Source organism: Triticum dicoccoides, chromosome 1B (genome assembly GCF_002162155.2).
Source record: "Triticum dicoccoides isolate Atlit2015 ecotype Zavitan chromosome 1B, WEW_v2.0, whole genome shotgun sequence".
Taxonomy (NCBI): domain Eukaryota; kingdom Viridiplantae; phylum Streptophyta; class Magnoliopsida; order Poales; family Poaceae; genus Triticum; species Triticum dicoccoides.
This window is the reverse complement of record NC_041381.1, coordinates 502664475-502679834: the sequence shown is the minus strand read 5'-3', so window position 1 is coordinate 502679834 and position 15360 is coordinate 502664475. Positions and strand designations below refer to the sequence as shown.

At 45.6% G+C, this 15360-nt stretch overlaps 1 protein-coding gene across 3 annotated transcripts; it reads right to left on the bottom strand.

Moving 5' to 3' along the window:
* Nucleotides 1-5282: 5282 nt before the first annotated feature.
* Nucleotides 5283-9494, bottom strand: LOC119344814 (F-box protein SKP2A-like). 3 transcript variants are annotated; one of them, XM_037615150.1, is made up of 5 exons: nt 9134-9494; nt 7967-8257; nt 6687-7035; nt 6470-6611; nt 5283-6106 (listed from the first exon to the last, which is right to left on the bottom strand). In XM_037615150.1, exons 2-5 carry the CDS (start codon nt 8224-8226, stop codon nt 5718-5720), a joined length of 1140 nt encoding a protein of 379 aa, XP_037471047.1. In that variant the 5' UTR covers nt 8227-8257; nt 9134-9494; the 3' UTR covers nt 5283-5717. The 3 variants fall into 3 exon arrangements, with proteins under 3 accessions (XP_037471047.1, XP_037471053.1, XP_037471056.1); XM_037615156.1 differs by having other exon boundaries at nt 9158-9494; XM_037615159.1 differs by lacking the exon at nt 9134-9494 and adding an exon at nt 8666-9091.
* Between the last annotated feature and the right edge of the window lie 5866 nt (nt 9495-15360).

Sequence of the window (15360 nt, the reverse complement as noted above, 5' to 3'; positions counted from 1 at the left end):
ATGTTCAATGCTCGGTTGAATGGAGTGTCCCACTTAGGCCTCGCCAATGCCTCAAATGACGAGTCGCTTTCGGCCGCAATCCTGTGCTGCTCTCTCTGCAAAAGGCACAAGGATCGTTTACAAATATGACTAACGTGTGCAGTCGAATTGATCAGAAACTAAAATTACCAGCAGTCTCATGAACTCCGTAATGACCGGTTTTGTCTCGTAAACCTTCTTCACTGGGTCCCAACGGTGCCGGGCCCTGAGGACGTCATGCTCCTGCGGGACGGTGAACTCCGCCAAGGGGTCTGGGATGCCCAGACTCGCGGCTTCCGCGTCCTCCTTGGCCCATTTGGACCTCTTTCCGCCGTAACCACGGCTTCCAAGGTGATGGCTCCCAATGTTCCTCTCTTGAAGCCCCTTCATGTACTTAGACTTTTTTGGCAGCTTCGGCCTCGCAAGCCTCCTTGAATATTTGAAACTGATCTTTCGTGATTGTCGGATTATGCTTTACAATCTCGGAGTAGGGTTCCTTCTTGTCGATGATCTTTACTTTCACTCGATTTTTCCAGGCGGCCAACGCGTCGCTAAACTTGGTCATGGCGTGTTTGTTTATCTTCTTCATTGTCGGGTCCTCATCTGGATCTTCATAATCCTTCTCATTCCGGCCCGGGAACAAGAATATCTGGTGAAACTTCTTTAGGAGGGAGCTCCTCATATTATCTATCTTCTGTAGTTTCTCATCGTTGATGGTGGCGGTTGTCCGTATGATGCAGCCTATTTGATTGCCGTAGCACGCGCGCGCTTCGTCGGGCGCCTTTGACTCAAAATTGCCGCCGTCCACCTCCGTGACCACCAGTCTAGTAGTCCTGAGTTTTTTAGGAAGCCGTTGCCTCTTTGCTTTCGATTCTACACCGGCTCCGCTCCCCGAGGCAGCGCCGGTCTCAGTCTCAGCGCCGGTCTCGATGCCGGTCTAAGTCTCAGCGCCGGTCTCAGTCTCAGCACCGATCTGCGTGTCGATCTCAGTCCCCGATGCCACCGGTGGTCCCAGCAACAACATTAGTTGATCATCGGCAAGGCTAAAAAAATTGTCTGCCGCCTGGTAGGCGTCGTCGCAATCACCAGAACCCTGTCCTTCATCGTTGCTAGCCATGTTTCCTATGATTAAATCTAGTACATTAATTCTAGACCTAATAAAATGAATAATGACATAAAAAAGGCATATTGTTTTGCAGGAACGTTGACTCCTTCCTGGTGCGGCAAATCCCGGGCACTCGATATGTCCTAGTTTGTAGCACAAGTCATGCCGAAATTCACGGACAATTTCGGCATGACCTTTGCTAAAAAGTGGACAAATCGAGAACCTGAAATTTGCCAGAACAGAAATGAATCAACATTCTGGCAAAACATAGGCCACTCAGCATCATTCCCTGGAAACAACAAAGCCACTTGGGCACAATCGAACCACTTCAATGAAAAGATATAACATGGCCACTTCAATGAAAAGATATAATCAACAATAAAAGTCTAGGAAGGGATCATCTTTAAAATAAAATTTGCCTAAATTCTTTTCCTTCAAAAATAGTGGTCTTTTCAAAAATCAAAAACCTTTGCAAAATGACCTCACTAAACACTTCTCTGCCTAGGACAGAACCCAAATTATGTTGATCTAGCTATTCCTCTCTCTCACACAAACACACATTATTATTTCTAACCCTTCTCTGCCTAGGACGAAACCCAATTAAATTGCAAAGGAACTCCATTTCTCTAACCCTTCTGACCGAATGCTCTAAAATAAAATTATCCTCTAACCTAGCCAACCTACTTAACCTAGCTTGTTAATCTAACGAACCTAATTAGCCTACCTATTTAACCTAGTTAGTTAATCTAGTTTACCTAGATAATTAATCTAATTAAACTAGTTAACGCAGCTAGTTCTCTGTCAAAGCCCTAAATGAATTTTTGCACTAATTAACCTAGATAATTAACCTAATTAAACTAGTTAACCTGACTAGTTATCTGTCAAAGCCCTAACCAAATTTTTGCACTAACCTAGATAATTAACCTAATTAAACTAGTTAACCTAACTACTTCTCTGTCAAAGCCCTAACTAAATTTTTGCCCTAACGTAGATAATTAACCTAATTAAACTAGCTAACCTATGCATGAGAGAGAGAGGAGGGGTGGGGGCTTACAGAGGATGGCTCCGGTGGTGGCGAGGGAGGCAGTGGCGGCGAGAGAGGCAGGGGCGTCTCCGGTGACAGCGAGAGAGGCAGTTGTGGCTAGGGAGGATCCGATGGCGTTGATGAGGCTGCACGGCTCCATGGCGTTGGGGGCGGCTCTGGTGGCGTCGACGGCGCACGACTTTGGTGGCGTCGACATCGGCAGGAGACGGCCGGGAAGTGGGGCGACAGCGAATCGGGGAGACGGCGGCGGGGTGGGTCGAGGGATTTGAGGGAGAAGTGGTGGCCGGGGGGAAGCGGTTTTTTGGTTAAGTCAAACTTAGCGGTAGCGCGTTTCGTAAAACGCGCTATAGCTACGATAACTATAGCGGTTTTTACAAAATGCGTTGCTGCTATAGCAATGTAATTTTCTTCCATTTTTTAATTTCCTTTTCTGTTTCTATAGCGGGGGTCTAGGACACGCTTTGCAGCTACGTTATCTATAGCGCCTCTTACTAACACACGCTACTGCTATGCCTTCCTCTGTTTTTTCGCTTTTTCATTTATTTTGCTTTACATTTTATTTTTTCCTTTCTCCTTTTTCTATTTCTTTCATTTTCATTTACTTTTCTATTTGTTTTTCATCTTATTTTATTTCCATTAGTAGTAGCGCTATTCGTAGGAAACGCACTATTACTTATGCCCTAGCGGTAGCGCGCTTCTTCCAAGCCCGCTACTGCTATGCGTAGCCTATCATTCTAGCGATGGGAATATTAGTAGTAGCGCTTTTGCCACTACACGCACTACTGCTAAGATTGTATCTGTAGCGCGGTTTTTTCTCAATCGCTATTGCTATCTAGCAATAGCGCTCTTTTTTGACCCGCGCTGTTGCTAAATTTCTGTGTATAGGCTTTTTCCTAGTAGTGCTTCAATGTGGTGGTGTACACTTCTCATTTGCTGCACCGGTGTGAATGTCGGGTAGGCAGATGACCGTCAGTCGGAATGCGAGTAGTCAATCGTCCGGTCACGTCCGCTCTGATAGGCATGAAAGCAGCGAGGGTTCCGAAGATGCGGTGGAGGGTTTTTTGGTGTGTCCTGGGCGTTGAAGTCTGACGTCGCGAACATCCAGACTCCCCCCCCCCACACACACACACACACATTTGGTGTCGGTTTACGGGATTTTGGACGTCCGGACAGGTCCAGACAATTTAGGTGACCATCGTCGGATGGTAAAGGTGCCCGAACCATCCAGTTCGAACATTTGCGATCGATTTGGTGATCTGTGTTGGAGTTGCCCTAAGGTCTCGTTACGAGAGATGCCTCAAATCTACGTCTTCAAATGTCTGCAAATGCTTAGACGTTTACATGGATAGTCGATCGGCCATTCCAGGCTATCCATTAAATTTTCCATTTCAAACATTTTAAGCTCTAAATTTAGAGTAGTTGGATATGCTACATACAAATTCTCAAAATTTAACCAGTTTGATGACTATGTCCATATTGGGGAAGATTGAATCCTGGAGGCCGCTCGAAGATACACACAAGCCGTGATTCAGATCTATGGACAAGAGTAGGGGCACCGAATGATGAAGACACCAGGAGACTCTTGGGTTTGAGCGAGAACGAGGATGGCCTAAGATGCTTGGATCAATTGACTGCATGCACTTGACATGGAAGAATTGTCACGAGGGATGGAAAGGTTGGTACAAAGACCACACCAAAGATCCAACCATCATTCTAGAGGCAGTTGCATTGGAGGATCTATGATTTGGCATTCATTTTTCTGGATTGCCTGACTCTTATAATGACCTGAATGTGCATTCAAGATCACCACCGTCCGCAAGGCTTGTTGCCGGAGATGCTTCCCATTGCAACTATGTTGTCAATGGTCGTAAGTACATGATGAGCTACTACTTTGCAGGTGGCATCTATCCTCCATGTGCCCCATTTGTGAAGACAATCTCGTGTCCTCAACCTTCCACTTTGCAATGTGTCAAGAGTCGACGAAAAAGGATGTCAAGAGAGCTTTCGACGTACTTATGAAGCGTTTTGCCATTGTTCATGGTTGTACCAAGTATTGGAACCCACAAGTCCTATGACAAATAATGACATGTTGCATCATCTTACACAACATGATCATTGCGGATGAGAGAGGCATGCCAGTGAACTTCCGGCACATCACCAATGAACAAGATGAAAACATGATACATAGATTCCTCACAACGCATCGAAGTATCGAGAAGTTCATACCCAACTCCAAGATAACCTTGTTGAGCACTTCACATCACTTGATTGTTGTGCTTCTATCATGCTCTTTATTTACTTCATTAGAACTCTTTGGTGTGTTTGAATTTGTATAATTGAATTCATAAACATTGAACTTGTAATGTTTGTGAATTGTGTGAACCTTAATTAGTACTCCCTCCGTAAACTAATATAAGAGCGTTTAGATCACTAAGAATGATCTAAACGCTCTTATATTAGTTTACGGAGGGAGTACTAATTTTGGATTTAATATGACTGCAAATATGTAGCTGGAATGGAGTATGAAGATGTAGAAGGATTGGCCAGAAAAAAATTAGGGAGTTACTGACTCCAACCTATAATATGAGATGTTATTACAACCAGTGTAGTAAGTTTTAGAAGTTCGGCTAGAAATTGTTTTTAGTTAACTCCTCAATTAGTTAAGGTTTGAGGGGCTAAATTTTAAGTAATCGGCTAGATTAAAAGTACCTGCCAGGAGACAATTGGCAAAAAGGAAAAGTACCTGCCAGGAGACTTTTAACTGCGAGACAGTATCTTGCAACCACAGTTTTACTTGCGAGGATGTACTCTGCCAGGCTTAGCGCTTCCCTGCAAGCTTAGAACTTCCAGTGTCCCGGAACCGGTTTTCCCCTCGTACATGATCGCCGAAGCACCAATGAACCGGCCCTCCGAGTTTCTAGCAACCACAGGGACGGAACGCATCAACCTTAAGCTGCATACTCATCCCTCTAGTTCCACTCCATTGCTTACAAACCCCACAAGTAGTTCTGAACAAAAGAGTGCACTGACAGACGAGACTGAACTATTTCCTCATGAATATCCCAAGCATAACAAAAACTTCGAAGAAATCCTGATGCTGAAGCGATTCAATCATGAAAAAACCAAGCAGTAGTTCGGTTCAGTCATATCATTTGCTATCATCAGCAAGAATCCTGAATTCTCAACCGAAACTTTGTCTTGAGCACCATCCGATACACAGACCAGGCGGAAAAGATGCCATTTCTACCAAACAACCAGTTTCTGCCCATATATCACCCTATAAGCTGCAAACTACTGATCCCCAGAATCAAACCGATAAATCCTTGTTGAAATCCACCAGATACATAGCATTGCAACTTCTTGCCAGTTTCAAGAATGGCATGGGGGAGCATCACAGAGTCCTCATGATATAATACAATAGTCCTACTACAACATTACATTTCCTGGTTCCGAGTTTATATACACGTCTTCCTCCAGGCCGGGACCAAACCTCCCCCCACGAGGCACACGGGGTTCGTCGGAACCAAGAGCGCACACACACACGCATCCTCAGTACGCATGGCTGGTGGCCTGCAGGGCGCTTCCGGCGCGGTGGCGCTGGAGGCCGCAGGCACAGTGGACGTTAGTCAGGCTGAGGCAGCCGCTGATGATGAGGGAGTGCCTCTCCGGGCAGGTGTGGAGCGACGGGAAGGAGTCGCACACCGCCTGAACCGCGGGAGGCGTCAGGGCCGTGCACTGGCTGATGTTCAGGTTAGCCAGCCCGTCGATGTCCTTCGAGTTGCTGCTGCTGCTCCGCGGGGTGCCCCACCTCCCTCGTTTGCTCTTCACGCAGCTGTTTGCGAGGGAGTACATGGCACGGTCGGTGATGTTCTGGCAGTAGTACAGGCCCAAAGATCGCAGGTACGGGCACCCGCTTGCTAGAGCAATAACACTTTCGTCTGCAGTGAAAGATCGGGTACAATTAACTTTTGTCTAAGATCTGAAAGAGTGACACAAAACATCATTATCTTAGCTCCTATTGGTTTTCTAGTGGCAACCTATAAATATTAACAGTCGGTTGAAAATATTAACAGTTGGTTGAAAGCGTCTCAAAATCATGTACGTACAACACAGCAACCCAGGTGCTTCAGAATGCTATTTTCATATCCAAAAGTGCAACCTAGAAGATTACGAATTATAGAAACAAACGTACCAGCAGCTTTGCTTCTCATCAATCAATGAAAAGCAATAGGTTATCCAAAGAACTAGTCAATGAAGAGCAATAGGTTATGCAAAGAACAAATCGTATATGTGGCAATTACCTGTTATAAGAACACAGCCACACAAATCCAGGGCCCTGAGATCAGGGCAGCCTGATGCCAAGCTGGTAACCCCCTCATCTGTGACATTGTCACACCAACCTAGGTTTAAAGATTGCAGGTGCCCACAGTTTTGGGCTATGGCCTGCATCAAGATTTTCAGAGATTAAACAGAAGTTCATGAATACATGCTAAGAAAATCCTGGGTTAAGCAAAATACCTGCAAGGATTCATCAGTGGCTGCCTTTCCACATCCACAAAGATTCAAGCTCTTCAGGTTTTTACAGTGGCAACTAAGGTAGATTAAGGCACTGTCACTGAAACTGGAACACCCACTGATGTTCAGTTTTGTAAGCCGAGGACATCCATTGGCCAATGCATACAATGATCGGTCACTAAGCCGAAAACTTCGGCTGAGGTCTAACTCACGTAGATCATAACAGTAGTTGGCAACAGCCTCTACTGCACTGTCTTCGAGCTGAGGTTTGATTTGGCGAAGAGTGAGAACCTGAAGCTTTGTGAACTTGTGAGCAAATGATATCGTTAAGTTATTCATGTTCTGCTGGCACCTGCAGATGGTACAAATTTAAGTTCAACCAACAAATTCTAAAAAGTACAGACCACCAACAGCAATTATAGACCATTAAAAGAACATGAATTATAATACACTGGTAAGGCTTGGCTGTGTACATGTGAGTTAAAAATGGGGGGAGAGGGAGAGAACATCAGAAGAGATGTTATATCTGAAACGATGTCAATTAAACTAGTAGACAAGGAAGGATGGATGCAAATAATGTATTTCTTTACAGGAAACATCAAAATGACACATTAATTAATTAGGAATAAAAACGGAGATAAAAGGTTACATTTGATGGTGCTCCTTAGGGAGAATATGACATCCTTCTAAAATTTACTGACCGGCGACCGGTTTATCATGAGTATCATCCAACTGATGGAGCACCAACAAATGTGACCTTTTTCATACTCTATTAATGAGGAGTCTCAAGAATCAAGGTAGTGGGTGGAAGGTTTCTCATATTGTGAGGGATACGCATGCATCCACGGTAGAAAGTGATAACCTCCATAAACATTAATTTTAGCTGTTGACTCATACAACATAATCGACATGTTGTTTTCAGAACTGAAAAATAATAAAAAGGGTAAGGTGAAGACTTCAGCACCATGTAGGGTGGGTGGAGAACGAGTTGAAGCCCATGTGTTTGGTTACTTTTCCTATGAAGGGGCATATGACTGAGTAATAGGAGACCGTCTAGTAAGAGCGACATGTTGTCAAATCTGAATTTCTCAGTTCAAGAGCTACACATCACCGTTTAATAATTAAAGCCAGATTAAATCATTTCAACAAATTTACATAAGGGCTCCCTTTACCTAAAGTGTGTAAATGTAATGTTGAACAAAATTCAGCCCGCCTCACATGAACAAAAGAAAACACGTGCTGCTCTGAAGAACTACTAGACTGAGAGATACGGAGTTACTCACCATGAAAGGGAAAGATTAGTAACCCCCCATCCTAACGCGTCGCGCCAGCCAGTGCAAACACCGGATGCGACAACGACAATTCGATCATCTCCAGCAACTGATATGATCCGCATAAGCAGCTCCATTGGCAGGTCCTTCCATCCTGACAACATAGGCATAGCGCCACCAGTTTCAGCCTGCCCCCTTCCACCGCCGCTAGACACCATGAGGTTGCTGAAGCATGTATCCAACTGCCTGTCCACTGACCTCGCACTAACCATTTTCAATATTACTTCAAGTATCAATGTGCCCCTGCAGTTACAGGCAATCCAATCAATAAAATGCAATCCTACATAAAAATGGCATAATATAGCTAACTTTTCGACCTCCGCTCCCTGAAAACTAAGATAGGTGATAACAGCTGCATTCAGAGATGGCATGGCAATCAAGAAAATTTTGCAAGGACACTGCTACCAATACAGAATTATCCAAAGCGCACATAACAGCAAAGATTGAAACAGGTAGGCAGGACGGAACCAAGGTGGGTTAAACAGCAATAATTTATACAAAAATTGTTTAAGCACACCGAGTTCTTTACACTTGTCGAACTGAAATAGCCAATTAGGGGCAATGAACAGTCAGATGGGCAAGAATAAACTTGAGAATGTGAGGCTAATTATGTACCTATGTATAATTGGAAAAGAAATAACAGATGAGGACCTGAATGGGGATCCGGAACAAAGGTACAGCCCGACCACGGATACTGTGGATCAATGCTGTTTTCGTCGCATGGCAGGGAAATCTACGAGATGGAGAAGCTGGAAAGAATGTATCAAGAATCCACAGATGGAGAAGTGCGTACTTATAGAACTCTACCAACATGGGCACATGGCACCTTTCCGGCTTGGATTTACTACTTGCCAATCACAATTAGACAGCAAACTACACCCTTAAAATAAGGCGAGGGAAACATTGCGGAGGCTTCTAGGGATCAAAGTCTTGATTTCCTCTGACTTTTGATCAGCAAAGCAATAAAGTCGTCAAGCTCGCTAATCCAGGCTTATAAAAGGTTGCAGAAATCGAGGTCCTAGCCCGCGAAAATCCATCGGAAAAGCCGAATAATCGGGGAGCACAGTCGAGACGAAGCCCGAAACTTGAGCAACAATCTGCAAAAGGATTGAAGGAAACCTGGCAGCCCAACCGAGCACGCACGCGAGAGCCGGAGACGAGACGCGGGTAGGGTTGCTGTCGAGGAGGGACGCCTGTGGCCACCGCGCACCGGACCGAGGCGGAGGCCTTGAGCTTGAGGTGGCGAGGAAGAAGAAGCTATAGGGGCCGGACGCTGAGGAAGTTGGCGTGGCGCGTGCGTGCAGGGGGAGGCTGGCTATATCCGGCCGGCCGACTTTATTAGGCCAGGGCCGGCGCCGATGGTTGGGGCTTGCCGACACGGATAGGGGCGGCGGAGATTTTTCTTCCCTCCTCGTCTCGGGGGCGCGCGTTGGCCGGACGGACGGACACGAAAGGACCGCCTGGGACGGCACGGAGGGGCCGGCGCTTTTTTTAACGTCGACAAAAAGAGGTTCCTTCCTCGGCTCGAGGGCGGGGAATCGTTCGCCACGCAACGGAATAGGCCACGAGTTTCGTCGCCGTCGTTTTCGCTTTTCGTGTTCCGGCGGGGTACTCTCATCCTCATGTGCGTGCGTGCGTCACGAGCGAGCGTCCACGTCCCCGCCGTGGTCCGTCCTTGATCGCCAGTTGAGCCGGCTCCGGTATCCCCGGCCGAGGGGATATGTGTCCGCGAGTCATGTAGGCTGTATCGTGTCATTGTCGTCGCATCGCATGGCTCCATGGCCAGCGGCGTGCCCATCCTATTTGACGTGTACATGCCTACAAGGCACGGCGCTGCACCGAGCTTTCAAGTTCCACAACTGGCTTATCTGTGTGCAAGTGCAATGCGACCGTAACGATCCGATCAGGTTTGAATGGACTGCAGGTGCCCATTGATTAGCAGCCACCATCTCTCAGCTTGCATACACACATTTTCACAAGGACATGCACTGCTCTTCCATGACTTTTACTTAGAACCCACCTCCGTGCTTGCTTAATGTTACTTGGGTAAAACATTCCGGTGCTACGCTCGTAAGCGGTAACCCATATCTCAGGAACTTGGAAAAAAAATCACATCAAGAAAAGGAACTTGGAATTTTATCTGGTAAACTCGTTGTCTAGTTTTGGCACTACGTGGAGCAAATATACCGCCTTCTTCCATTATTTCACCGTCACGATGAGGCGATGAGCCGCTGGTCACTTTCCACTTGCCGGGGTGTGCCGTCATCCGGATGATGACAATTGACAAGTGATAATTCTTTTCGTGCATCTATTAGCTGCGGCGTGTGGGTCGTAATACTCCACATCCGCAGGCAAAAACAATCACACACTACCCCGTCCTACCATGTCAGCTCGTGCCTGGCTGTTCCATCCGAATGCATCCATCAGAATTCATTTCGCTCATGCCTTTGTGGCGGGTTTCTTAGCTCTTGCACGTCGACGTGCGGAAGGAGTCTACAGAAATGGAGCACCTTCCCTCCGCCGAAGCTAGCTCGGATACACCGAACTTGGTGTAACTGAGATGGTTAGGTTTCATGTAGTGTGGAATCATTTCGTTAGGGTTCGAGCCCTAGAATTGATGTTGGTGCTTTCTATTTTCTAGATTTATTTCAGGCTCTTCGATGATGTTCGTTCAGTGGAAGAAAACGTTTCTGTGGACGCCCGTGATGACTTCGTCAGTCTCAAGATGTGATGTCAGCTCGGTATCTCGGATGTGTTCATAGATGTAGGGTGTGCGTGCATGCATTCCTATGGATAAGTGTATGCGTATATGTGAACATCAGAAAAAACTTATATAGAATCGTGGAATTTTATGGCAAATCTGGATTTAGGAACTTGTACAGCCTCGCTACTCCTATTAAAAAAAGATGTTCCAGGCTTAATCTATTATTTTAATTAAAAGAAGAAAATTGTTTCAATCAACCAATGAAAAACCAGACAATGGCACATCATGCCTCTGAGACAGGGCATCCGGTCGAAATTGTTACCCACACAAACCTGCGCACACCGCCTAAGAGAGAAACATTGTCGAAGCTATTGCTCGAGTCGATTCGGGCACATCTTGACGTAGGGCTCCTCGTCTAGTCATATTGAAACGATGGTAATAGGGAAACCGGTCAAATTTTTTGAACCGGTCGAAAAAACATGGACACACAGATTTTACACAGAGATAATATCCTAGGTTCTAATTTTGATTGTATTGATATGGGGTGTAGTACAAACTACAGAGTACATGTATCTAACATGAGATTGTTGTGTAAGATTCTAATCATCTATCGACTAGTCTGGCCTCGGTTTATTACCGAAGGCCTAGAATTTATAAGAGTCCTCTTCTTGCGCTTCAAGTCTTGTGGAATCTTCCTTGTATATGTCATATCCATCTAAAGAGGTCCGGTAATTAACCGCCACGGGGTCCATCGGCCCGGCCCTCCTAGCCGGGAGACGATATGGTGAGTACCCCTAGTCCAGGACACCATCAGCTGACAACAGATTTCATTGTCATCACTTCTTCGCGAGCAAGCCATTTCCAACTTCATCGAGACGACCAACCAAGAATCCGCACTGCATACAATGCATGAGAGACCTGTTAGCCTATGTCAAACAATCAACCATAGACATCGTGGACTAGGCAACTCCGACTAATGTGAAGAGTATCGTGGGACAAAGAAGCGTGCCTTGCACAAACATATCCTGACTTGCCCCATCGCATGGCATCATTATTATCGCATCGCCCGCTGCCGCTACAACTCCAACTTCACGCTCAAGGACACGTCGAACTATCAATGATGAAGGATATGTCATGCCCCTACTCCTCTTGTCACCACCATAGTGGTCACACGAATAACAACACCACCTTAACCTCTAACATAGTCGGCCAAGCACAAGCCGACCATGATGTCATGCACGCGCAACTTTAGGAAAGCACGAACGAGACCATGGTCTTGAAGACAACGCCCTGAAGAGGGAAATGAAGGAAATATGCCCTAGAGGCAATAATAAAGTTATTATTTTATATTTCCTTATTCATGATAAATGTTTATTATTCATGCTAGAATTGTATTAACCGGCAACTTAGTACATGTGTGAATACATAGACAAAACAACGTGTCCCTAGTATGCCTCTACTAGACTAGCTCGTTGATCAAAGATGGTTAAGTTTCCTAGCCATGGACATGAGTTGTCATTTGATAACGGGATCACATCATTAGTGGAATGATGTGATGGACAAAACCCATCCGTTAGCTTCGCATAATGACCGTTCAGTTTTATTGCTACTGCTTTCTTCGTGTCAAATATATATTCCTCCGACTATGAGATTATGCACTCCCGGACAGCGGAGGAATGCCTTGTGTGCTATCAAACGTCACAACGTAACTGGGTGATTATAAAGATGCTCTACAGGTATCTCTGAAGGTGTTTGTTGGGTTGGCATAGATCGAGATTAGGATTTGTCACTCCGAGTATCGGAGAGGTATCTCTGGGCCCTCTCGGTAACGCACATCATATGAAGCCTTGCAAGCAATGTGACTAATGAGTTAGTTGTGGGATGATGCACTACAGAATGAGTAAAGAGACTTGCCGGTAACGAGATTGAACTAGGTATGAAGATACTGACGATCAAACCTCGGGCAAGTAACATACCGATGACAAAGGGAATAACTATATTGACATTACGGTTCGACCGATAAAGATCTTCGTAGAATATGTGTGAACCAATATGAGCATCCAGGTTCCGCTATTGGTTATTGACCGGAGAGGTGTCTCGGTCATGTCTACATAGTTCTCGAACCCGCAGGGTCCGCACGCTTAACATTCAATGACGATTGGTATTATATGAGTTATTGTTTTGGTGACCGAAGGTTGTTCGGAGTCCCGGATGAGATCACGGACATGACGAGGAGTCTCGAAATGGTCGAGAGGTGAAGATTGATATATTGGAAGGTTACATTCGGACACCGAAATGGTTCCGGGAGGTTTCAGATGTTTTTCGGAGTACCGGGAGGTTACCGGAAACCCCCCGGGGAAGTAATGGGCCAACATGGGCCATAGGGGAGAGAGAGGGGAGCCCACCAAGGGGTGCCCCCCAGCCATGGGCTGTCCGAATTGGACAAGGGGAAGGGGGCGTGGACCCCCTTTCCTTTCCCCTCTCTCTTTCCTTCCCTCTTTCCACCTCCATGAGAAGGAAAAGGGGGGGGGGGCGAATCCTACTAGGAGTGGAGTCCTAGTAGGATTCCCCCCCTTGGCGCGCCCCCTTGGTGGCCGCCTCTTCCTTTCCTTCTTTATATACGGGGGCGGGGGGCACCCCAAAGGCACACAAATTGTTTAGCCTTGTGCAGTGCCCCCTTCCACTATTTACTCCTCCGGTCATGTCGTTGTAGTGCTTAGGCGAAGCCCTGTGTGGATCACTTCACCAACACTGTCATCACGTCGTTGTGCTGACGGAACTCATCAACTCCATCGACACTCTGTTGGATGAAGAGTTTGAGGGACGTCATCGAGCCGAACGTGTGCAGAACTCGAAGGTGCCGTACGTTCGGTACTTGATCGGTTGATTCAAGAAGACGTTCGACTACATCAACCACGTTAAGTTAACGCTTCCGCTTTTGGTCTACGAGGGTATGTGGATAGACTCTTCCCTCTCGTTGCTATGCATCTCCTAGATAGATCTTGCGTGAGAGTAGGATTTTTTTTAAAATTGCATGCTACGTTTCCCAACAGTGGCATCCAAGCCAGGTCTATGCGTAGATGATATGCACGAGTAGAACACAAAGAGTTGTGGGCGGTGATCGTCATACTGCTTACCACCATGTCTTATTTTGATTCGGCGGTATTGTTGGATGAAGCGGCCCGGGCCAACCTTACATGACCGCGTTCATGAGACCGGTTCCACCGACAGACATGCAACTACTTTTGCATAAAGGTGGCTGGCGGGTGTTTGTTTCTCCAACTTTAGTTGAATCGAATTTGACTGCTGTTGATCCTTATGAAGGTTGAAACAACAAACTTGGTAAATCATCGTTGTGGTTTTTGTGTCGTAGGTTTGTACGGTTCATGCTAGTAGCCCGTAGCAGCCACATAAAACTTGCAACAAACAAAGTAGATGATGTCTAACTTGTTTTTGCAGGGCATGTTGTGATGTGATATGGTCAAGACATGATGTGATATAAAGATTGTTGTATGAGATGATCATGTTTTGTAAAAGTTATTGGCAATTGGTAGGAGCCATATGTTTGTTGCTTTATTGCATGAAATACAAGCGCTATGTAATTGAAGGAAATATGCCCTAGAGGCAATAATAGACTTATCATTTATTTCCTTATATCATGATAAATGTTTATTATTCATGCTAGAATTGTATTAACCAAAAACTTAGTACATGTGTGAATACATAGACAAAACATATTGTCCCTAGTATGCCTCCACTTGACTAGCTTGTTAATCAAAGATGGTTATGTTTCCTAACCGTAGACATGTGTTGTCATTTAATGAACGGGATCACATCATTAGGAGAATGATGTGATGGACATGACCCATCCGTTAGCTTAGCATTATGATCGTCACAGTTTCATTGCTACTGCTTTCTTCATGACTTATACAAGTTCCTCAGACTATGAGATTATGCAACTCTCGAATAGTGGAGGAACACATTGTGTGCTACCAAACATCACAAAGTAAATGAGTGATTATAAAGGAGCTCTATAGGTGTCTCTGAAGGTGTTTGTTGGGTTGGCGTAGATCGAGATTAGGATTTGTCACTCCGTGTTTCGGAGAGGTATCTCTGGGCCCTCTCGGCAATACTCATCACTATAAGCCTTGCAAGCATTGTGACTAATGAGTTAGTTGTGGGATGAAGTATTACAGAACGAGTAAAGAGACTTGCCGGTAACGAGATTGAACTAGGTATTGAGATACCGACGATCGAATCTCGGGCAAGTAACATACCGATAACAAAGGGAACAACGTATGTTGTTATGCGATTTGACCGATAAAGATCTTTGTAGAATATGTAGGCACCAATATGAGCATCCAGGTTCTACTATTAGTTAATGACCGGAGACGTGTCTCGGTCATGTCTACATAGTTCTCGAACCCGTAGGGTCCACACGCTTAACGTTAGATGATGATTGGTATTACGAGTTTATGAGATATGTTGTACCGAAGTTTGTTTGGAGTCCTGGATGAGATCACGGACATGACGAGGAGTCTCGAAATGATCTAGAGGTAAAGATTCATATATTTGAAGGTTGCATTTGGACATTGGAATGGTTCCGAGTGGTTCGGGCATTTTTCCGGAGAACCGGGAGGTT

Bases quoted from the DNA above. Each gene is read 5' to 3' on its own strand.
- LOC119344814 (XM_037615150.1), bottom strand. From the start codon at position 8,226: ATGGTTAGTGCGAGGTCAGTGGACAGGCAGTTGGATACATGCTTCAGC. The intron at 7,036-7,966 runs GTGAGTAACTCC...TACCATCTGCAG, and splicing joins ACTAATCTTTCCCTTTCATG to GTGCCAGCAGAACATGAATA. The intron at 6,612-6,686 runs GTATTTTGCTTA...ATCTTGATGCAG, and splicing joins CCACTGATGAATCCTTGCAG to GCCATAGCCCAAAACTGTGG.